The sequence below is a fragment of the Manacus candei genome, unplaced genomic scaffold (genome assembly GCF_025592945.1).
Source record: "Manacus candei isolate 608988 ecotype Guabito, Panama unplaced genomic scaffold, ASM2559294v1 h1tg000025l, whole genome shotgun sequence".
NCBI lineage: Eukaryota > Metazoa > Chordata > Aves > Passeriformes > Pipridae > Manacus > Manacus candei.
Window position 1 is genome coordinate 5,045,166 of NW_026138073.1, and position 23,323 is coordinate 5,068,488.

Below are 23,323 nucleotides of genomic sequence, written 5' to 3' on the forward strand. Positions count from 1 at the left end.
AAAGGATTAAGTAGGTTAGTTAGGAGTATATTCCAATTTTTCCCCTCAATACTCTCAAATAACCAAATTGGTTTGCAAACACCTTTTACCAGATGTTGAATCTTGCTTCAAAAGCTCTTGATCAGGGCAGGTTGGATTACAGGCTTATCTGCTGCACTGGTGCTACTACTTAAGCATCTTATGTACTGAGAGGTTTGAACATCAAAGAGAGGGCGCCCGATGTCTGTATTTCACTTTAAGTTGGTAATTAAGGGCCAGAGTGTAGCAAAAATGGTTTTTGAAAAGTCACTTCATCTTTATTTGGGGTTAATTGCATTAATGCTCACAGCTTGACAGGCTTGGTTCATGACAGGAATTTAAAAAAATGAAGTTGTAGGGGATATGCAGCTTCAGCATTGTCTGAGAAAGTCCTAATTCCCAAGTAATCCTGTTGTTCGTGCTCATGAAACCTCCTATAAAACAGCACCTTTGAGCAGTTTTTAAATTTATCTTTAAAGACAATGTAATGGTGTGGTGTTGGCTTCTAACTTTGAGGAAAATGGGAAGATTTTGATGAAAATCTGCACACGGACTTATACAGAGCAGAGAAACACATCTGGGTGAAACAGGGTGAGGTGGGGCTGGTGGGAATTCAGGGGACAGGGTGGTACCACATGCTTTTGTATCCTAGCATGGGCCTCAACAATGCTTATGGGTTTGAGCCCTTGGAGTTGAGGTCACAGCAGATGTCAATAGTGATGTGTGCCATCAAACAGAACTGTCTCTCATAACCTTGTGAGGGTGCTTGGTATTTTGGTTTTTTTTGTCTTCCCTGAACTTTACTGCTTGTGCCGCAGAATATTATGAATATTGGTTGCAATCATATAGTCAATATGAGTACAAATTATGAATTAAAGCATGTTATAAAGCATGGGTCAGGACAGACATGTGCTGGCCCATAGAATTAGGCATTTTGTGCATCTGTACAATAACTCACTTTTTATAGTTGAAGGTTCAGAGACCAAAAATGATCAAAGCTTTAATTTCATTAGCTATCACTAGAGACTGTGTGTGTGTGTGCGCTTTTCTGTATGTCTAATCAAAAGTCTTATCTAGGAGCAATGCTGCTTTGTAGGTTTAAAAAAAAATTGATGGTCTTGTCCTCTGGCCTCACAGGTAGATTAATTTTTTATTCATATGAACTTCATATGATTGACTTTGAAAACAGAAGCAGCAATTCAGCTAAGCCTCATTCTGTTCATTTTGGCACAGAATATAACATGCAAGGAAGCCTGAGAATCCACTTGGGATCATCTTTTTCTATTATGTTGGTAGCAAACCTTTGTTCTTTTTAATACTCATTATTCTGGACCTACAATCAATAATATAAGGAAAAGCGTGAATCTGCCACATATCAAGTTTTCTGTCACCTTTTAAAGTGACATTCTCCTTAGATCCCTGTGGTGTGGGCTTATTCCTTATCAGAAATGAATGCTGTGTTGTTCACATGGCTGTACATCAAACAGATCTGCAGTAGCTGCCTCTTGTGTTCCCTTGACAGTGGTACATATATCTACAAAGTCCTTTTCTGAGATCTCTCTCTTCCCCCTCTTTTCCTCATGGAATAGATATCTGGATATTACAGCCTTTGGAAGCCACCTGGGTATCTGTGCTACTGACTTTCCCTTTCTGAATTTTGTGATCTCTGTTCTGACTCTTAAGGAGCTTGGTTATTATTTAGGTATTTCAAATTAACCCACTTGCAACCGTGTTCTGAAAGTGGAAGACAATATAACACTAAGATTGATGTGCATAGGTAATTCATCAGCTGCATATAAACCCCATCAAAATTACCCTAAAATTGCATTTAGCTGCTCTTTGCATCATAAGCTTTCTTTGCTCTTTTTTGTTCTGTTCTTCTGGGTGTTCAGTATTATTCAGGTTCAAGGTACTCAGGTCAGCTGAGAAGGTGAAGTCCAGATGGCACTTGATTCATATCTTTCATCACCTACATCATCTGCTGAAGGGATGACAAGATGGGTGAAGTTTCTATTCATGAGACTGGACTTTAATTCCATGTTCCCTAAGTGTGGGGAAACGGCTCTTGTTTGGCTCAAGCCTACTCATGGAGCTGTAACTTTACTGTACTGAGGAGGGAAGGCTTGAGTACTCATGGCTCTGTCTTCCAAGGTGGAGCTGTCTGAGGCCATCACTCAGGTTCACAGTAACTTGTGAAGCATAAAGAATAATTGTGCAGAACATGTAGGTTCAATTTAAAGACACCATGGATTATAGACCAATGGAAAACAAATGATAAACCTGAAAAAAAACCCCACAAACAAAAAAACTGCACCAGAAATCTCTTGTGCTCTGTTAGAGGGGAGGAAAAGCCTCACCATCCTTATTTTTCAATCTGTTTAGGTGATGGGGGGGGAAACAAAGGCAAAACAAAAAGGCACTGAGGACAGCAGGCATAGTGCAGACCCACGTAAACTTTTCCTAGTGGGTTGGTTGGATTTTCCTGGCGCAGGACAGGGGGCTGTTCCCTGCCCTGTTTCTTTAGCTACAAAGCTCCTTTTCTTTTCTTTCAGAACTGCAACTTGAAAATTGGATTTTTTTTTTTAATTTTTTTTTAATCTGTGTTTAAATTTGGATATGACTTGGCCACAGTGTGCAGATGCCACTGGAGATCTTCCTGACTGGTTCCTCTCCAAAACAGTGTTTTGTGAGGGAATGGCAATGACCCACTGCCAAGCTGGTACTGGCTTAGGTTAGTGGAATAACCCTGTCGATATTTGTCACCACTCTCTCCCAGTGGAAGATGGAAATTTTTTCTATTTCGTACATGTGGGTTGATGTCGAAGTCCTCCAAACACAGAGCAGTGTTGGGCAACACTGGAGGAGGAGGATTTCCTTGTGGCTACAGGCTCTAAGTAATTCCAAAAGGTGATAAAACCCTTGGGGTGGGAATATTGGTGCTGGATTTCATTGTAGAGCCCAAATTCTTACTCGTTTCTTGTTATAAGAAGCCATATCCTTCTCTGCACCAGGTCACTTTGTAACAGCTTCTAATAACATTTGAAATATAGTTGTTGTTTTCCCCATGTGAAAGTAAGGCTCGGAGGGATTGAACCTACCTGGCAACAGCATAGCCAAGGGATACCAGCACCAAGAGGGGCAGAGTTGCTTTTGCTCCGTTATGTGTGAAAGTAAAACGTGTGATCTTGTAGACACAGGTCTAAAGCCTGAATGAAACAAGCTTTCATTCTGTCTGCAGAATTACATCACCCCAGCTACGGCACCGGAGCTCACTGTGCATGAGCGTCGGCTCCTGCAGTACGGAGAAGGTTGATTAATAAGGAATGAAATGGGATTTGTGAATACTTGCACTGTGCTACAGGCATGCAGGTGTCTTCCTTCCAGGAGGAGCATTTGGGACAGGCAGGCAGTGCCCTTGGGGAAGCAGTGCCAGCAGTGCTGTGGGATTTACCTCTCCCATCCAGCCTTTATACAAGCTGTTCCTGCCCCTTTCCGATCATTTTGTTGCATAAGAGAGTTTACTCTTACAGGTTTGTCTTGCTGATGTTTTTAGCCAAAAATCTGCTCTTTGAGTAGTTTCTTCAGCAAGGTGCTGATGGTGGCATGTGGGCTCCCTGTGGTTTCTGTCCCAAAAAGCTTAGGAAGTGTCAAATCCTCTGAGGGGGTCTTAAAAAAGATTAATCAAGCTTTGACTTCCACCTTCCCTTAGCTTGTGCTAGAAAGGAGCTCACAAATGAAAGGTGCGGCTTGGCAGCATTTAACAGTTTAAGCCCCAGAAGGGCAGGGTGCTGCTTAATTTTAAACTGACTTGAGGCAAGGCTGGAGTCTCTTGTGGGTTATTATTTCAGTGTTTATTTGCTGTAGGCCGCTTTCAAAAAGCTCAACTAGAACATGCAGCTTTGTTTTTCTCATGCAGCAAGTGCTGTGTTAATGGAGTTAGTTTGAGCATAGAGCAAAATCATCACTTTAGCAGGTGTTGGGTGTTTAACCCGTACGATGCAACAACTGAGAGGGAAGTGTTGAACAGAGATGGCTCTGAGCTGTGGGTATTTGCCACATTCTGAGCTGGAAGAGAAGTTAGTGCTTCTGTGAGGTGATGTGAGGGTGATGAGGCTCTGGCATAGGAGCCTGAGAGAAGCTGTGGCTGCCCCATCCCTGAAGGTGTTCAAAGCCAGGTTGGAGCAATCTGGTCTAGTGGAAGGTGTCCCTGCCCGGGGCACGGGGTTGGAACGAGATGTTCTTTAATGTCCCTTCCAAGGTGTATTCTATGATTCTGTTTCTGCAGGACTATTCTGAGCTCTTATTATTTCCCTCTTTCCTCCACTTGCTGGCTCCCAGAGGTGCTTTTTTTTCGAGTAGGATTTCTAGTGTATAATTTGATCACGGGCTCAGCCGGGAGAAAACGATGACAGCTTTGTTCCCTGTATGGCAGATAATGAGGTGTCGGAGGCAGATAGCGCCGGGTGTGTGTGTGCAGCGCCTGCCCAGCTCACTCAAGTGCGGCAGCGCTTAACGCCGGCGAGCGGCTTCCTCTCCTCCCGCAGCGCCTAAATGGGGTTGTTGTCAGGGCATATGGCAAAAGGGTTAAAATTTAATTAGAAAACATAGTGGTAGCTACTGGAGCTTAACAGAGCTTTATATAAGCTGCTAAGAAGGACAAGGCTGCTGTGTGAGCTGCTGGTAGGGCTGAGCTACTGCAGCCGCTGGCTGGGCGTCAGGCGCCGGGGCATGCCTGGGAATCTGCCCAGGAAGCGCCGTGAAAGAGGAGTTTGTTTTAAGGCTTGACCCTGGCTCTGTGCAACACCCCTGCCCGCCGCCCGCCGTATAAAGCCAGGCTGCCGTCATGCCAGGCGTCTGAGCGAGGCAGCGGGAGCCAGCCGGGACGGGGGGTTTGTTTTCCCGGTGGAGCAGCTCATGGCTTCGGTGTTCATGTGCGGGGTGGAGGATCTGCTGTTCAGCGGGAGCCGTTTCGTGTGGACGGTGACGGTGGCAGCGCTCAGACGATGGTACGCGGCCCGGCTGCGGGCGTGCCGGCAAGCCCTGCGAGCGTGGTGTGGCCTCCGGGATGTCTACCAGGTAAAAAAAACCCCACCCTGGTCATCGCCCCAGGTTTTGTTTGGAAAAGCATCGCGGCACCTGACGGGTGCGTGCTCGCCCTCCGGAGCGGTACCTCGGTGCGCACCCCGCGGTGAGGCGGGGACGGGATGGGGTGAAGAGCATCGAGGCAAGAGCTGGGAAAGTACTCAGCGTTCCTAACCTGGGTCTGAGCTGATACTGATGTCCGGTATTGCCGTGCCTGAATTCAGGGTTTGGGAGAGATGTTTTCTGTGCCAAATACGTTTTATAAGTCAGTTTATCTAAAAGTGGGTTTTGGCAGCCAGCTGCCCCCTTGTATCACAGCCCCTCGGAGCCCCTCTTGCTGCTGTCACCATCCTTGCACTAAGATCTGGGGGACAGAGCTCAGCTCTGGCTGTGCTGCCATCGGGCACTGGGAGCACAATGCCCCCCCACCATGGGAGAGACTGGCTGTAGCCTTTTCTGCTGTGTTTGTGTCACTGAATAGTGGCAACTTGTAACGTGATAGTCTTTTGCATTGCAAAGTGGTTCTGCCTGGGGGGGCTGCAATGAGTCCTGGAACAGCAGTTGGGGGGCTCCCCTTCCTGCAGGCAGGAAACACAACCCATACTTGCAGTGACTGGTATCCAGTTGCAGTGAGGGTGGTGCCACTCTTCTTGGAGTCTGTTCTTGCTGGCAGTTGTTTATTTCTGTGTGTCTCTATATCTGTCTCACGTGTAAACTAGTGCTGCGTGCCGGGTCCCAGTGTCAGTGTGCGTGTTTGCTACATTACTTGAGTGTTTCAAAACAGCTTCTTCCCTCCTCCTGGTGTGTTGCAATACAGAGAATGACACAGCTCGTAGCAAACAGACACAGCTCTCCAGAAGCATCAAGATTTAACTTCCATGGGAAAGTCATGCTAACAAGACATCTGTGCCTATTTAATCCTGAAGGGATCTGCTGCTATTTAGCTTTAAGGTATGCTCAGGAATGGGAGAACAGCTTTACAGTGACAGAACTGCTTCCAAGTGCTGGAATGCATCTTGGCATTTTTGTACAGGTGATGGATGTAAGCACCTTGTGATGTGTCTGACACGGGTGTCAGTTGAGGAATATGGATCATGACTAGTTAGGGAATGCAGGAGTAAAGGCATCATTGCTCCTCATTTGCCCATCTTTACTGAGCTGAAGGAATGTGGTGGGATGAAGTCCTGGTGCTCTGCTTTCTCTATAAATAAAACACAGCTACACCTGTACTTCATGGGTGTTTATTTTTGGAGTCCATCACATAAAGAGTGTGGAGCTCAGACTGCCCTTGCTCTCCAGTGCATCCCCATGGAGGCAAATTCCATCCCTCCAAGGCTGGAATAATGGCTTGGTGAGGACCAGCTCTGACAACAGCTGTATTCAGCCTGCTCAGCTGCCATTCTCCGATAGTTGGCTTGAAGTGAAAAGAGATTTTTTCAAAAACAAAGTGTGACTGTGTCTCTGCCCAAACTTACTGTGTCCTAGTTGCTATTTGTAGGTTAATCTTGTCTTCGTGAAAAGCATCACTGACTTGTACATGTGTCCAAAAGTGAAAATAGGTAAAGAGGGGAGGTTGGTCTTTCTGTCATCTTTCCAGGCAGACCTTGAGCCAAGGGAGTGGACAGGGAGTGCCTCTTCCCCTCTCCCCTCTGCCCACAGCTTGTCACAACCAGGTTGCTGGGGACATACAGGGACCTGTTGCTCCACACTCACTGCTCCAAGGGTCATCCCCAGGAGATGAAACCCAGCAGGAACAAGGCAAATCTCACATTTTAACATCAGGAATTTCCTAGTGGTAATTTGGGATGTATTAAAGTGAGATGGCTGAAAGAATGCCCTGCAGCTCTTCCTTGCTGGGTTGCGTAACACTTGGCTTTTTGTGCTGGAGTCTTGGCTACTCAAACCTCTGGCTGAATCCAGCCAGTGCAGGACTGAGTACACAGCATTAAATGTCACCCAACTGGTTAGATACCAGAGCCCTGCAAGAAGTTGAATCAAATATATTTTTTTCAATTTTTTTTTAGGCACTTTAAGCTATGGAAACAGCTAGAGATTGTAGCTGAGTGGCCTTTACATACAGCTGTTCTGGGTTACACTTGCTCACCTTGGGCTCAGTGGAGCAATGCAGGAGCAAAACGTGCAGTGCAGAGCTCTCTGTGGGGTTGTTTCTCTGAGGAGGTGGATTTTGTAGTGTCTCTGGGACTCAGCTCTAATCTTGGGCATGGGATTGTGTCCCATCATTACCATAGATTCTGCATTGTCTTGGGCAGACTGTCTTCCTCCTCTGTGCCCCTGTTCTTTGTATAATGGGTGTAACAGCACTATTCTACCTGCCAGGGATGTTCTTTGTCCTCTCAGATATTTGCTACAAGTCCTGTACTTAGTGCAGCCACATGAAAGCACCTTTTTGCCCTGTGTTCTTATTAAAATTGACACCTGGATAGGTGGTTAACCAAGTCCTTTCCCAGCCTGGCTTCTTGAAGACCACTTATATTTCTGTAACTCCTTGGCATTCCTATTCCAGATGTGAAAAATAACACTGGTTTTATATGCAGGCTCTTCTGACTAAAATTACACTTTTGCCCTCTCTGAGGACTCCTTGGGCTGCACATGGTATAACTGATCAGGAAACAGGGCAGAACTTGGTCACTGAGCTTTACTCATCACATGCAAGCGATGAGCAGGGAAGGGTGAGGTGACAGGTGCTTGTGCTGCTGCTCAGCCCTGGAGACTTCAGATGGCTTTGATCTGTATTTGGAGTTCATGTTGTTTTGTGGGCAAGTGGCTATTTTCGGGTGAGTTGGACACTGCTAGCAGAACTCTGTTTAATCATCAGTACATTACTGTGGTGAAAGGAAAGCCAGCAGAATTCCTTCTCCCCAGGCTGCTACATCTGTTGTTCTGGTGAGATGTTTTTTTTTTTTTTCTGCTATTTTAAAATATATAAAATACTTCCTAGCCTCATGGGAGATCTGAGCTAAAGTCCCAGCTGGAGAAGCCACTAACACCTTCATGTGCCTGTGCAAGGCTCCCACCTCTGCCTTTTGAAGCCAGCAGGTGCAGAGGTGGTCACGGGGCTGCACCGTCTGGCCAGGGGAGGCTGAAATCCTCTCTGCCAGCATAAAGCCCTTACCTGCCTTAGCAGCTTTAATTCCAGCTAAAACCACCCCAACATGAACAAACCAGCCTCTGCCAGTCACCTTCTCCTTACCCTTTGTGTTTCTGGCATGTGTGTGGGAAACACCTTCCAAGGTCTTACCTGGTCACTGGTGCTGGGACTTCAGCCCCAGCCCTGCAAGCCAAGCTCAGGTGCTTCCCTGGTCCCTGCTCCAGGGTGCTTGCCAGAAGAGAACAGATGTCCTGTTTGCCCACAGCCTATTCATCTGGAGGAGCCTGTGAACCAGAGCACTGCTGGGGTGTCCTGTTTCACTCTGAAATAACCCCTGAACCCAGGCAGGGTGAGGGGGCTGTACAGTTTGTGAGTTTATCCTCTGAGAGCTTGGGTTGTGTGCCAGGGAACATTGTCTTGTCCGTGGCAGGGAGTATTTGAAGCCTGTCCTAGAAATAACAGATTCACAGAGACAGCTGATGGAAAAGCTGGCACAAGTCTTCTGTCTAACAGCAGCAAGTTAATATGAGTTATTGGGGCTGTTAGGGCTTGGAAAAAGTCCTGGGTGACAACTCAGCATAAAGCCTTCACACAAGGGTTCTCGTTTCCTGCCAGAGAAAGGAGTTTGGGCTGTTTTTTGTTGTGGGGCTATGGCCTGCAGCTGGGCTTTGGGGGTCATCCCAGAGCCCCTCTTGTTGTCCAAGATGGGACAGCATGGCATTTCTAGGTGTTCTGATGCTCTCCCAAAAGAAAACTTTCTGCAGGGCTCTCCACATGCTAGTTTTATAGGCCACCTGTCTTAGATTTAATTATAGAGCAATAAAACAAAGTGAAACTTTTATATAAATGAGGTTAATAAACAGTGGCAAAGCCAAAAACTTTGAGGATCGACATCTATCCCGTGTTCAGTCAGCTGTATTACCACTGGCCTGATTTTCATTAGGATGTCAACACTAACAGATCTTGGTGCAAGTCTTCCCCTGAGGTGTCAATGCCAGTTTCCACCTATACATCCCACAGCACAATGATTCCTCATTGTGTTCTAAGCATGAATGAAACTTTGCATCAAAGTCTATATGCAACTAACTCTATAAATTAAAAACTGGTCAAGTGAATGCTTTAGTGTCAGGGTTAAATGTGTGTCAGTCAGTCTGCTCTACACAAAGTGGAAGAGAAACCAGGCAAACTGTCCCCAGACTCCCTGCAGAATACAATGGCATGTTGTGATTGATCTGCTGGATGTGAAATCAAGTGTGAGTGCATCTCTGTGACTAAGCAGTTTACAAATAACTGTGATTATCAGTTACACTGGTAATTTGGCTAATAAATTCTGGTGTGAAAGTGTGAACTTTTCGTGTGGGCCTTTGGACAAAGTGCTTTTTAGCCTCTGAAAGGTCACTTCCACTGTGTGAAGTGAAAAAATTTTGCTGATGAAGCACAATAAATCAGCTTTGTACGTGTGTCTGGCCCATAAGTACCTGGGGTGGAGGAGCGAGAGAGGAAGTGGCTGACTTCTGTTTCCTCTGGTGCTAACGTAGTTGGTTTGGATAGTGAGCACCACGTTTCCTCTGCTACCACACCTTAACTTTTCATTATAAAAAATGCTGACATCAAGTCGAGGTGCCTTTTTTCCTTTTCTTTTCACAGTGATAAAAAGCTGGAGCAGTGAGGGGGAGGATGGAGTGGGGGCTGCATTGTCAGGGCAGAGCTTTCCTTCTTCCACACCAGACAGACCTCAGGAGTGATGCTCAGCAGAAAGATCTGTAGCATCCTGATGGATCAGAACTTTCCAAAGGGAGCTTGAAGTCCTTTTTAGAGGACACAGAATATGTGCCTGTGTCCCTCCAACGATTTAAACTTGCGCACTGGGGATTACCGGTTGTCCTGGAAAAGCTTTGCTCTGACTGCTTTCATCCAGATGTTTTCCTTTTTACAGGATCTGATCTAATGCTCTGATGCTGCTCATACGTCACCTGCAGAGCTTTGACTCTGCTAAAACCCCCATCATGTCCAAACAGGACACGTGGAGGTGTCCCTGTGGTTGGGACTTTGGGGGAGCCTCCAGCAGAGCTGAGGAAGGACTGGCTCTGGGCACTGCCTCTTGACAGCTTAGAGTTAATCTTGGCTCTATGTGCTTCCAACAGCAGCTTTCCAAAGCACTCTGCCAGACATATTTTCATCTGAGCTCATGATACAGCGTTTGCTGTTTGAGAGAGTTTATTCAAAAAAAATTATGATTTTTGTACCGCTTCTCCCTCTTCTCTCACAGACAAACTTCACAACCAGACTGTGAACTTCATCTCATTTCCTTCAGGGTGTCGCAGTGCCAGTTTCAAACAGTGCCTTCTATTCATGAGCCACTTGGGCCTGTATAAATATTTTTTTCTTCGATCTGACGCAGCTCACAAATACGTTAGATTTCAAATGTCGCTGGCACCACTTCTCAGAAGCAGAGTCCTGCACAAAGGTATCACTGTATGAGCTTGCCTGGATAAATCTCCAGTTTAGTCTTGTGCAGAGAGGCTGGTGAGCTCTCTCTGACTGGACAAGAACCATGTGAAAAGGTAAATTGAAAGTGTTTCAGGCACATGCTTAATTTTTGTCCTTCTGAGTGTTTAGCTCTCTGTCACTCCTTTTGCAAGCGCTGTCAGTGCAGTGCTTTGTGATCTTGGATGGACTGTCCATGTGCTTAAAATAACGCTGTGCTATCTTTGTCTCCTCATTTTCTAAAAATCAGGCCATGCTTGTACAGTCTGCATTGCTCTTAAAACCTCTGAGTCATAATTAGTGATTAGTAATTCTAGTAATCTTCTGTACAGATGGAGGCCAGTTCATTCTCAGGGACTGCGAAGAGGATAAAGCTATCAGTGCTGGAATATATTAGCTTAAATACCCTCCCACACACAAATACACATGTACACTTTTCCCCACTAATTGATCTATCATTCATTTAAACATGCATCAGTGGTGTACTGGGGAAGGAGATGAGGAGAGTAAGGGTCATCAAAATGCTGAGAAGAGCCCAAATGTGCTGGTTTTAGCCATTAAAAACCATCACTGAAAGTCCAAGCAACATTAGGATTAAGACTGTGACATTTGTGATTGCTTTTCCAGCTGAGGTGGAGTAGGTGCTGTGCTGGTGATGGGTGTCCAAGTGATGGGTGCCCCACTGTGCATCTCCCCACTTGCTGTTGTGCACAGGTGGTGGCAGAGCAGGGAATAGTGATGGTGAAGTCACTGCACACAGCACTTATGCCCATGGCACCGCTGGCTACGTGCTGTTTTCTGAGCATCCTGGCTTCACCTTTTGTGGGGCTGGTGGTTTTTGGGTAGGGTGAGGTGGGCTGGGCACAGGGTGTGTGGTTTGGAGAGAGCCATGCTTGTTGGTGTCTCATGCAGGCAGCTTACCGGCTTGTGCATGGGCAAGGGAGGCAAAGGGCTAGAGGATGGGAGTTAAGCTGGAAGAGTGGAAGAGAGTAGTGCAAGAATTACGTAGCATGAGAAGCACATACTGTGCGAGCAAGGAAAGAGAGGGGAGAGACCAAGGAATAAAAAAATAATAATCCTGACCCCATTCAGATCTATGTCAAAACCCCCAATGCTCCAAACTGAGCACAAACTTGAAAAAGCATGGGAAAGTGAACAGGTAGGAAAAAAAGGCAGCAGAAGTGCAGTGGGAGAGGAAAACTGAGGCTAGAGATAGGCGGGAAAAAGAATGAGGGGAACAGTGTTTCTAGAAAGGTGGCTTCCCTAGGCAAAGAGGACCCTGTCATGCTGAGTTGTTTGGCTGCTGCTGGACTGGACGTGCTTGGTTCCCACAGTTGTTTAGGGAAGGCAAGTATGTTGGAGGAGATGAAGCCCACGGGGAATCTGGTTGGGCAGGCACACTTAGCAGGTGTGAACGGTGGTGTTTGCTAAGCCATAGGGAAAGTGGCAGTAATTCCTCTCTCATATCAAGCACACTGCATCTGTTCACCTTATCAGAGAGGCTGGGGTGTGCTGCATTTGCTGTAGGGTCGTGTACCCTTTGAGGTTTGGCACTGCCATCCCCAAACCCAGCTTGGAGCTCTTCTGGGGCCTCAGAGTTGCAGGGACTTCCCCCTGCTCAACTCCCAACAGCTTCCCACCTCCTATGGGTGCACTGTATTTCTTTTAAACTTTTAATTTTTCTCATTTAGACAAGTTTTCTGTACAGCTGAATTACACAGCTCAGGTCTGTGTTTGTTTGGGAGCCCTGGATCCCCTGAGCAGCCGTGCTCTTCTCCTCCAGCTATTCCTGTCCCTGTGGTTATCCCAGCAGGGCAGAAGTTGGCACCACCCAGGTAACCTTCACGTCATTTCTCTAAGGAAACATGACTCACTGTCTGTTTTCCATCTTATTTTTGGGGCTTTGGAGTCTGTGTTTTGGAGACAAATGCAAGTTTGTTGCTCTGAAATCCTTTCCCAAAACTGTCTGGGCTGCTACCCCTTAGGTTGCTGGTGCAGTCTGGACCAGCTGGCTGGACCTGACTTGGCACCCTCCTGCCTGATGTGGGGCCAGCTTATGTTTTTTTTATGAAACCTGTGATATTGAGCATTGCTTGGAAAGCTTTTGTAGTCTCATGACTATGAGAACGTTGGCTTTTACAAAGTAACTTTGGGGAAAAAAGAGACAACTCTCTGTCTGCAGCTATTTAAAAGGTGGATGTTTGATCAAAGCTAGTTCTTCTGAATTAAACAAGGAGAGCGAGACACCTCTGGCATCTCACTGCATCCCAGGTGTCTGGGGTAACTAGGGCAAGTTGCCCTCTGGAGGTGTCTGGGTTGATGGTAATTCAGAAAGGCAGCCCCAGGTGAGGGGATCTGGGATGAATCACTGTGTGATCAGGTGGACCAGCCCTGCTTCCCTCCCTAGCAGGGTTGGGAAGGCTCTTGATTTACACAGTGCTCTGCAGCTTCGTGGAGCCCCTTGTTGGCCTCAAACACTCAGTACACAGAGCCTCCTGTCTGGGGGACTTTATTTGGACCAAGAGGGCTTGGAACCTCTAAGAAGTAGGAGCTGTGCCTCTAAAGTGTTGCTTTCAGAAGTTTGACCCTGAGGTTCTTGCTTTCCATTCTAACACAAGCAAATTAGTTTGTTCCAGGTGTTGAACTTATTTTTTTTCTATTAAAACAGATCCCTGGATTATAAAAGTTGGGGTGGAAAGGTCTTCATAGTCTGTCCTCTGTGTTCATAGTGACTACTCAGCTAGGAGCATAAATAACTGAATAAGAGCATCCAACTAAACAAAAGAGATTGTTCTTGCTCTCAGGTGAGGTTGTTTTGGTGCTCCTGTGCTCTGTTGATGTTCTGTGATGCTCCCCCAGCCTGTATCTCCCAGCCCATGTTGGATGCTGTGGTCCTGGGGTGGGTTGTTCTGTTGGCATCAGTTTTCCTACTGTAATTTGTGTGGCCAGAGGATGTGAGTCAGTGGTGTTATTTAAAACCTTGGGTACCCGTCCTAACAGCACATAAAAGGAAATTAATGATCCTGGGCTGTGCTTGTGAAAGAGGAACAGATTTGTGTTTTAGATTTTGAAGTAGCTGCATGTAATAGTGTAGATGTGAGATCGAGTGCCTCTTGTGTACCAGGCTTGTAGGTCACATTGGGGCTCTGGAGGTTGCAGCCTCCTGAATTTGGGTGCACAGTTCTCTGTTCTTTCTGTCTGCAGTAAAAGCAGTGTTACATAGTTGTTTGCCTGGCACAATTACACAGTTAGTGCTGCTGTGTCAGAGCCTAGAGGTGTGTGAAGCCTTGCAGGTTGATGTGTCAGAGGAGAAGAAATCGGGGAGACGAAGTGCAGCTCTGTGTTCTGCACACAGAGAACAGCCTGCAAAGGGAGCAGCAGAACAGCAGGTAGATGATTTGCTCTTACATCTCTACCAGTAGCAAAGTAAACTCGTGGAGCCCAGCCCTGATCCCAGGACAAATTCAGATTGATGGCCAAGGGCATAAACTGTGTCTGCACTCCTGGTTCCCTCTCCAGAGGGCAGCACCCACATCAGAGACAGCAAATCCATGCTTTGGAAAGGAGTTTGGGAGAAATCCAGTGAAACGCTGTACCTGGGGGTGTCTGTTGCAGGGAGGGTCTGTGGAGGTGTGTGTGTGAAGTGAGGGTGGATGTGCTGAGAAGACAGGCTCTGGTTATCTCCATTCCTGTATCCCTTCAGATGGGTCAGAGAGGCTCCTGCTGCCGCAGGGCTCAGCCTTGCTCCAAGGGATTGAAAGTGGGAGTGACTTGAAGTTCTCACTGTGCTAAATTTTAACGAAAAGGCCCCTTCTGTCTCCTGGATGAGTGGGGTGGAAGAGCTGGAGGAGTGATGGCAGCCCCCAGTGAGCACAGAGCTGTTGGTGTGGGACTCCTCAGCTGTGTGCTGGGGTGCAGGGGCTGGCAGGGACCAAGGTGTCACTGCCTCAGGACTGGCATCTGTGATGTGCCTTCAGTTGGTAGCTGCTGGTTTTTAACTTGGTTTTGTTTCACCATTAAAGGGGTTAATATTACAAAAGAAAAAAACCCGCAATTGTAACGCTTTCTCAGCTCGCCTCCGTTTTTAACAATCACATTTCAACCCCTTGTGTCCCCTGACTCACAGTGGAAGGGCTTTTGTTTCTGAATCTGTAATCAAAGCAACAAATGCAGAGGTCACTTCCTTCAGATTATATGGCAACGGAAGAAGCCCGGGATCGTGTCTCCCTTCTTCCCCCAGCTTGAATGTACAGAAAACATGAAGGCTTAGCACATGCACGCTGTGAGTACTTCTTGAGTTTCTTCAGTCCTTTTAAACCAGCAGGGTGTGTGACGTGGAGGTAAGAGGCTATATTTTAATTTTTGATGTTTAGCAGTGGCGGATAATGTTGTTTAGTGTTGTTCAAGTGTGCCCCCGAGTTAAACCTTGTGCAGAACTCGGGGCTGTGAGCGCAGGAGAACCGGCAGCCAGAAAGCAGCACGGAGCAAAGAGAGTTTGTTTTGGGGTACTTGGGTGGTACAGGCTGAAACCTTTCTGCTTGCTCTTCTCTTTGCCTTGAAGGATCACTCCATAAAAATTTATTTTGCACTCCATTGTGGAGATAAGGGGCTGTTTGTTTATCCCAGCATTTACAGCTGCTTTTTCCTGCCTTTGTTGTAAGTGCTGCCTTGGCTGCTTTAGGAAAGGGCTAAATCCATGCTGGATTCTGGTAACTTTGCTGTAGCTGGAGAGCAGGTCTATAACTTCTTGTTATAGAGAACCTCTTTTCAGAGATTACTCTTATAGGCTGCTCTGAGATATGACTTAACCCGAACAAAGCACAGATTCATGAGTCCCAAGAAAAGGCAGTCGGAGCCTGGTACAGTAACTCCTTTCAGCATGCAACTATTAAATGTCTCCTCAGAAGGTCCCCACCCCTCTCACCCCCCAAAAAAGCCTCGTGAAGAGGTTGGCTGGAGGTGCAGCAGTGCACATGGAGCTGGGTAACGGCTGCTGAGAAAGAGTCTGTGATCCAAGACACTTGTTTTGCTTAAAAAGTGGAGTGTGGAGCCTCCCAGATCAGCCCCCCTGAGTGCCTGGCAAGGTGCTGGCACTGGGCTTGCTTTCTCCTCACCACACAGAAGCCCTGCTCCCTGCCTGCTCCAGCCCACTGCCTGCTATTTTGACTTCTTACAGAAGGCTCAGGATTTTTAAAGTTATAGATTCAAAGGCAATGCAGGTGGACTTGAGCTATAGCCTTTTTTAAAATTATTTTTCATCTCCTTCTCATCTAATGTCTTTTCAAGATTGGCATCTGGGTTTCCTGAAGGTCTGCTGCCAAGCGTGAGTGGCTGGAAAAGGCCAGGAGTAGGATAAGCACAAACCTGGAGAGGATGGCAGATATTTGGTCAGAGCTTGCTTTGCCTGTGTCTCCTGCCTCGGGAACCTTCCCTCAAAAACCCAACCCAGGGGGATGAGCTGGAGGTGGTGTAGGGGGGGACAGAGGAGCATCCTGTGAGAAGCCACCAGAGATGGGGGAAATCTTCAGGGTTCAGGAGAGGCAGAGAGGCATCAAGGGTAGGATGCAGGTCTCTTGAGATGGGAAACCCCTCTGTAAGGGTGGTTTTTAGTTTTCTGTAACTATTCCCATTACAGGAAAAGCAGAGTTTGTTCAAGTGGGTCAGGCATGGCTTCTGGGGTGGGGTAGAACACAGAAAAAGTTGCCAGAAGCTCTACGCAGAATATCTCCTGAGATTCATGTTGTAGAGACTTAAGCAAAGAAGCAGGAGCTTCTTAACTGCTTTGCCTCCTGGCTGAGGAGTGAAGGTCAGAACAGGTCATGGGAGGGCAGATGTCCAGTCCTGCCCCACGGTGGGCACTGCTCGTCCAGGGACAGAGGGTGCTGCTGCCTCCCCACAGTGTCCTTCCCCAGGCTGCTGGTGCATTTGTTCTGTCAGGGAACATCAGGAAAGCTCTCTGATCCCACAGGATCTTTTTTCCTCTGAATTCCCAGGAGATTGCACTGGAACAAAACATCACCATGGGCTTGTGTGCGGTAATGACCTGCCTGCAGTGTCTCAGCACTGCTGGTGATAAGTATGTCTCCACCAGACACAAATTTATTAGCTGTGTTCTGCCAAGGAAAGCAGATGTTGGATTTCATTGACTTGATATTTGTACTGATTGTTTCCTATTAATTTTCCTTTTTTTTTTTTTTTGTAGCTTTAGAGTTGCCTGCCTTTTCCTTTCTTGTTGTTGTTTTAAATACATTGCAAAGTGATAGGAATGGTACATCAACACTTGTGAAATGTTCGAGAAACACTTCAGTTTTCAGCATGAGACACCTTTAAGGAGAATACTCATGCAGCAGGGGGACTGTTCCTTCAAGAGGATGGCTAACCTCTCCCCCTCTGTCAGAGGGACTCAGCATCTGTGATAACACTGCCAGTGAGATTCTGTGGCCTTTGGCAGTGTCAGGAGAGGTGAAATGCTGCCTGAATGCTGATTGTCAGCTGGAAAGTCTGGGGCCAGCATAGCCAGGGAAGGCTTTTCTGCAGCAGTTTGTCCCTCTGCCTCCTGCCATGGGAGCCAGTGCTGCCTGTGCACTTGAGCGTGCACAGGTCATGGGTGAACATCTCCTGCAGCCCCACGTGGGCTGGAGCAACAGCAAGTACAGGAAACAACCATGGGTAGCATCAGGAAGAGCATCTACCCTGCAACATTTCCTTGTGGGGAGGAGAGGGGTGAGTTTTTTACATTGACTGCTTCTGGTAGAGAGCAGGAAGCAGCAACTCTCCTGCTTATATTTTGCTCTTGGCAAAGGGCTTTATCTCCTGGCTGGAATATTGGATTTATCATTTTGAGGATGATTGAATTAATTATTCCCTGGATTTTAATTTATCACTGCTCTTTAGTTTTGGGGTTTTTTTATTGCAATGTGCTCATCATTATTTCTGAGAACTTTGGGAGAGGAGGAGGAGATTTAGAGCTGCACGACCTGCTCCGATGAGTGGGATCTTTCTGATGACCACAAGAGGCTGTGTCTGTCATCCTGTACAAACCATCAATAGAGAAAATGAAGTCCCTTAGATTTTCCATCCCCTGCAATGAGGAAATAATAGAATAAATGGGAAAAAGCAGAACTGCATGGAAAGTGTGCTGGCACTTGGCCCTGCGAAGCCAGAGTGCCTGCGGTGAGGGAGAGCACTTGAGCTGCTTGTTTGCCAGACTTTTTCACTGGCTCAGCTGGTGGGGCTTACATGAAAGTCAGTTGATGCTCTGCAGGAGCCAGTTTTTTCATCGTATCTCCAGTTCACATGGCTATTTTAGGAAGGTGCCATGCAACCCAGGGAGCCTCTCAGCCCCCTGTTCCAGACGCTGTGTTTTATCTCTAACTCTCTGCCAAACTTTGGCAGAGCCAACATTTCCATGTAAAGCATCATCAAAGGGGCATCAAAGTGCAAAACTTGCACTTAAGATGAGGCAGGCTGGAGAGAAATAAAACATCGTTTCTGTACGTGTCATTCAGTCATCTGTCCCTGCCTGGCTGGTCCTGAGAAAGAACACCAAGACTGGGAATGGCTCTGTACAGTCCCTGCAATTGCTGTGGGTAAAGCAGGGATGGGAATGTGAAGAGCCAGGGTGGGCTCTGCAGCTCTTTGGAATGATGAGGGTGGCACTTGGAGTCACGCTGGTGAGATGCAATAGAATGGGCCTGGGTCGGGAGTGACCTTAAAGATCATCCAGGTCCAACCCCCCTGCCACAGGCAGGGACACCTTTTGACCGGGTTGCTTAGAGCTCCATCCAACCTGACCTTGAACAATTCCAGGAATGGGGCATCCACAGCTTCTCTGGGCAATCGTGCCATAGCACAAAGGGTGAAAGATGGAGCCAGCCACTTCAGTGCATTGCTGGCTATTTAACATTAAGCAGATACTGGCTTCTGTTAAAGGGTAATAGTAAGATAACAAATGATTTAAGGCAAAATCTTGACCCTATTAAAATTAATGGCAAAATTAATTGACTACACTGAAGCCAGGATTTCCTTATTACTTAAAGATTAGGAAGGAGAGGCAGTATGTCTGGAGACATGGTCTGTCCCTGTAAAGCTGGTAGTTCTGCCATTGCCATCACAGTGGATTTATTGTGTCTCTGTGCCTTGGCAGGAACCCACTGGCTGCCTGGGCTGGTGTGAGCAGAGGCTGGGAAAACCTGAGTTTTTGGGCCCTGAGTGACTTGTGGTGTTTTGCAGGAGGTGTTGTGAGTCCAGGACACTGTAAGGGGAGGGCAGCCATGCAGAAGAGGCATCACTTGGGAGCTCTTGCAGGTGGTGGAGAAGCACACAGTGGGGTGGGATGGGGGTGTGCTTCCCAGATCTTCACCTGTGGGACAGGGGAGCATTTCTAATCCTCATCTGTTTCCCCCTGAGCACCTCCCACCCTGGGACACTGGGTGACAGGCACCTACATTGGTCAAGGAGGGTCTGTGAGCTGCAGACAGGCTCCACAAAATGTGCATCATGGTGTTTTTGGAAACCTTTGCAGATCCTTTAAAGAGCTTCCTTAGAAATGCTGGTATAAACCCAAACTTCTGTTTGTTATTTTTCTGCTTGTTCCTTAAAGTTTTGAGCGATTCCAAGTGCTGGAATATGATGAAGCTTTGCTCTCCCAACAGACACACCAGGAAACTCTGAGGTCATTTAAACCATTTTAACTTTTTCCCTCTTCCCCCCAGCTGCATGCAGGCCCCTTCCTTCCAGAAGGAAAAGCTAAGGCTTTTATTTTCTTGAGATGTGCCTAGTTAGGGCAAGCTCCATGCTGGAATACATTCTTGCATCTGATTTCATATTTTGATCAGGCCGTGCATGTTCAGGGGCCAGACCTAAGCTAGCTGGTTGTACCCATCAGTGCATCGTGGGCTGCTGAGCCCAAATCATGGCATGTCCCCAGTTGAGAACAGCTGGGAGGCATGGACAGACCTCTGAGCATTTCAGTGGTAGAAATAGTTCCCAGTTTTGTCTTAATTATGTGCAGCTTATGTAGAATCCTTCCTTCTTTGTCCAAAGAGTTGTGAGAGTTTGGGGTTTTTTGTTTGTTTGTTTGTTTTTGTTTGTTTGTTTTTGTTGTTGGTTTGTTTGTTTGTTTTTGTTTTTGTTTTTTTGTTTTTTTTTGTTTTTTTTTTGTTTTTTTGTTTTGTTTTTTTTGTTTGTTTGTTTGTTTTTTTTTGTTTTTTGTTTGGTTTGGGTTTTTTGTTGTTTTTCTTTGACTTTCCCTGGGAATGAAGACTCCAGACCTTCTTAGAACAAAAAAGGCTTAAAAATAGAAGTCAGTGACAGATATGGCCAAGCGACTTCTCTGTAGCTTGCCCAGTTCTGGGAGGAGAAATCTGGCCTGGAGGGAAAAGCAACACATTAGAGGGTTTGCTTCTGACTTGAACCCTTCATGATTCCCATTCCTAAGCTGCCCTTCAGGAGATGTGCTATTCTGACAGCTTTTTTTTTTTTGGCTCAAGTTTTTTTTTGAGATTTCCTGTTTACACCCTGTCTAATTACTCTTTTCTTTTTCTTATTTTTTCCCTAACTGGATGACACACATGGATGTCTAAAAATATTGCATGTAACAACCAGCTTCGAATAGGGAGGATGTTTCTGTCCAAGAGAAATAGCATAAATATCCTGCATATGGTTTATTTCCCAAATAAACATTCAGGCTCAGGATAACATAGGGAATTGGTTTAAGTAGCCAAGAAGTAGTTTTTTTCTCTCTGCCTTGTTGATTTCTTTTTCTTTTTAAAGGATGGATGTTTTAGAAAATCCACCTCGATGATTTTAGATGGAGGATTTCTTATTTTTTGTCACAAAAAATGGAGGGCAAAATGTTACTTCTTCCAGCTCTATGAAACCTTTATGATAATGTTAATTTGCAGTGTAGAATCACAGTCTCAACCTATGCTTTAATTTCCACACATGGATATTCTGAGAATTGTGTGTTTCTTTTCCTTCACTATCTGCCTTTTTTACTGAAGATTTGGGTAAATCAGATTCTTGCTGACAGCCCACTGCCTGTGAGTTAGGAGAGCTGTAGTATTCTGATGTAACTTCTTCTGCATTGGACAGTGTTTGTCTCCTTTCCAGTCCTCTCCATTTTTGAGTTTTTATTGCTTACTTGTGTGCAGAGCACGAAAGTGACTTTGGGAAGCAATAAGTACCCAGTATCCAGTATGGTTTTGCCAAAAATAGGGCTGTGTAATGTCTCTCTGCTAATTTCATACTGGGAATGAGATGAGATACAGGGATGCTTCATGAATTTTGTGCTGCTGCTTCTTTTACTGGATAATTGCTTAAGTATTAGCAAAGCTTTTAAAAATAACTGCTAGGAAGACCAATTTGGGGGCATGTTGCTAAAATATAGCGAAATTCATTTGTACAAACAATGCAAAATCAATGAGAATAAGCTGAAAACAGATGTGTGTGTGCGTGTATATATATCTCAAGACTGCTCACACCAGCTCTTGACTGAGCCAGACAGTGATGGATTGGTCCAGCCACATAGAAAATCAATTACATTGTTCAGATTAGCAAGGTGTCCTGAATTAAAGATGAAAGAAAATGTATCAGCAAGGGCTCCAGGGTGTTGGGTCTTTGAGGAACCCAGTGCCCTGAGAGCCAGGGAGCCAGGATGAGTCCCTTCCAGAGCCTGAGGAAACGGGCCTGTGAGCGGATGTGCTGAGGGGAAATAAATCACACCAGTGTCACTGGGGGAGTTAAAAATGAGTCCTTTGCTGCTTTGGCTTCAAGAGCTCAGGGTCTGCAGTCACTGAACTGGAGGCACTCTTCCAGGGCCAAAATCCTTATGCATGCATGGTGATGAAGTTCTCTTTATGAAGCTCTCCAGCTCTTCTTCAGGTGAGAGGAGGGGACCTGACTGTTGATACCTGTGCTGGAGTGTGTGGTGTTGCTGCACTGCAGTCATGTCACACCTCTGTGTCACTGTGCTGGGACCATCCAGGGCTGGTGGAAGGGGATTGACACTCCAAAGCTTGTGAGGTGGGCTTGGAGCTGCAACAGCCTCTGAAGCTTTTGGTTCTGCCTCCTGTACAAAAAAGGCTTGTGAAATGTGAGTGCTGCCTTGTGTATCAGAGCCCTGTCTGCACAGGGGGGCAGCTCCATGTGGGGGGAGAGCTGTCTCCTGGACCTCTCTGGTGGGCGACATTCCTGATGTAGGATGGGCTTGTGCTGCTCTGCGATGGAAATTGGGAGTGATTTGCTTCTGATTGTGTTTGTAAGAATGGAGTAAGCCAAGTGAAGTGCTCTCTGCCCCATCAGGAATGGGGTGTGGATAGCTGGAGTGAGCTCCTGCACAGCTGCGGGAACCAGGGTGCTGGTTGCTGAAGTCTTGGGTCAGCAGGATGGAGGATAAGGGCTTGGACTGTCTGGGTTAACACCACTTTACTTAGGGATTGGAGCCTGCAGATGCAAAGCTGGTCACCACGTTGGCAGATTGGCGTCCCTTGGCCAGGCTGTGGTGCCACACAGTGAGTACCCACGTTGTGCCTCAGCCCAGGTGAAGGCATCTGAGTAGGGATGTAGCTCTCAGGTGTGCAGGCATAGGCTGGGCGGGGGGGCAGAGGGATGCAAGCAGCAAGGGTAAGGAGCTCCAGAGCCCCTCTCTCTTCTTGGGGCTACAGCCAGCAACAGGCATTTCATGGCCCTGGACATTGCTGTCATGTCCACCATGTGACGAAGTGTTCCTGGGGTGACACGAACCTCTGGCCACACAGAGCTCTGGGGATACAGGTGGGAGCTGGTAGGTTTGTCACAGCAATGGCATTTCAGGGCACTTTGTCACTGAGCACTCTGACATCTTCTGCTCTTCTTGGCTGAGCTTTCCAGTACTCTGGCAAGTGGCTGTATGATCTCTGAGATGAGATTCCTGGAGTCCCAGGTACTAAGTGTTGTCTGGATCTATATCTGTAAATCAGACTTCTAAGCTGTTTCCTTATGTTTTGTCATCAATAAAATCAGGGATAATTATATCTTGCCTATCTTCAGGGGTGTCATAAGTTTTAATTACTTTTGAGTTGCTTTGCAATTACCTTGGACAGCTGAATAGAAGCAGAGACTATACTTGATATTTCTTTTGTTTTAATCCTCCCAGCTACCTTCCTTTCTTCTCAGCACAAGGCTTTGTGGATGTGTTTGCTATAATAGAAACCTTTTTTACTTAACAACAGACAACTGAGGCAATTAAAACAGTCAGAAGTGATTAATGTGATTTCACTGGCTGAAAGCTAAAGCAGCTCGCAATTAAATAATGGCAACCCTCGTGCTATCTCAGAGCAACAGATGGGGAACGATTTAAAAACACTATTGGATCAGACACTTCGCAACAGGGGCAGATTGGTAACAGTGTGTCAGAGCCAGAAATATGCTCCACCTTGAAGGGTGCGCTGATGAAATGATTAATTGATGGTAACGTGCGACTTAGTTACGAGCGTGTGATGACAAACCTTCAGCTCTGGGAACAAATGGACCTGTGATCGGATCATAATGGATTTAGGGGCTCTAGGTGGTGTGTTTGGAGAGCTGACAAGTCTCAGGGAGCGTGCTGGAAAGCTGGAATTGGGATGGTGCAGCTTTGCTTCCCGA

At 46.5% G+C, this 23,323-nt stretch overlaps 1 protein-coding gene across 2 annotated transcripts in view; it reads left to right on the top strand.

Annotated features, from left to right (window-relative positions):
• Positions 1-4,932: 4,932 nt before the first annotated feature.
• FRMD4B (FERM domain containing 4B) overlaps positions 4,933-23,323 on the top strand; it is an 80,040-nt gene continuing 61,649 nt past the window's right edge. Inside the window, exon 1 of one of the 2 annotated variants that reach the window (XM_051788898.1) lies at positions 4,933-5,094. In XM_051788898.1, the coding sequence (XP_051644858.1) occupies positions 4,933-5,094 (162 nt within the window). Of the gene's footprint in view, positions 5,095-14,575; positions 15,037-23,323 lie in introns of those variants that run through there. The other variant, XM_051788899.1, reaches the window with a different exon arrangement.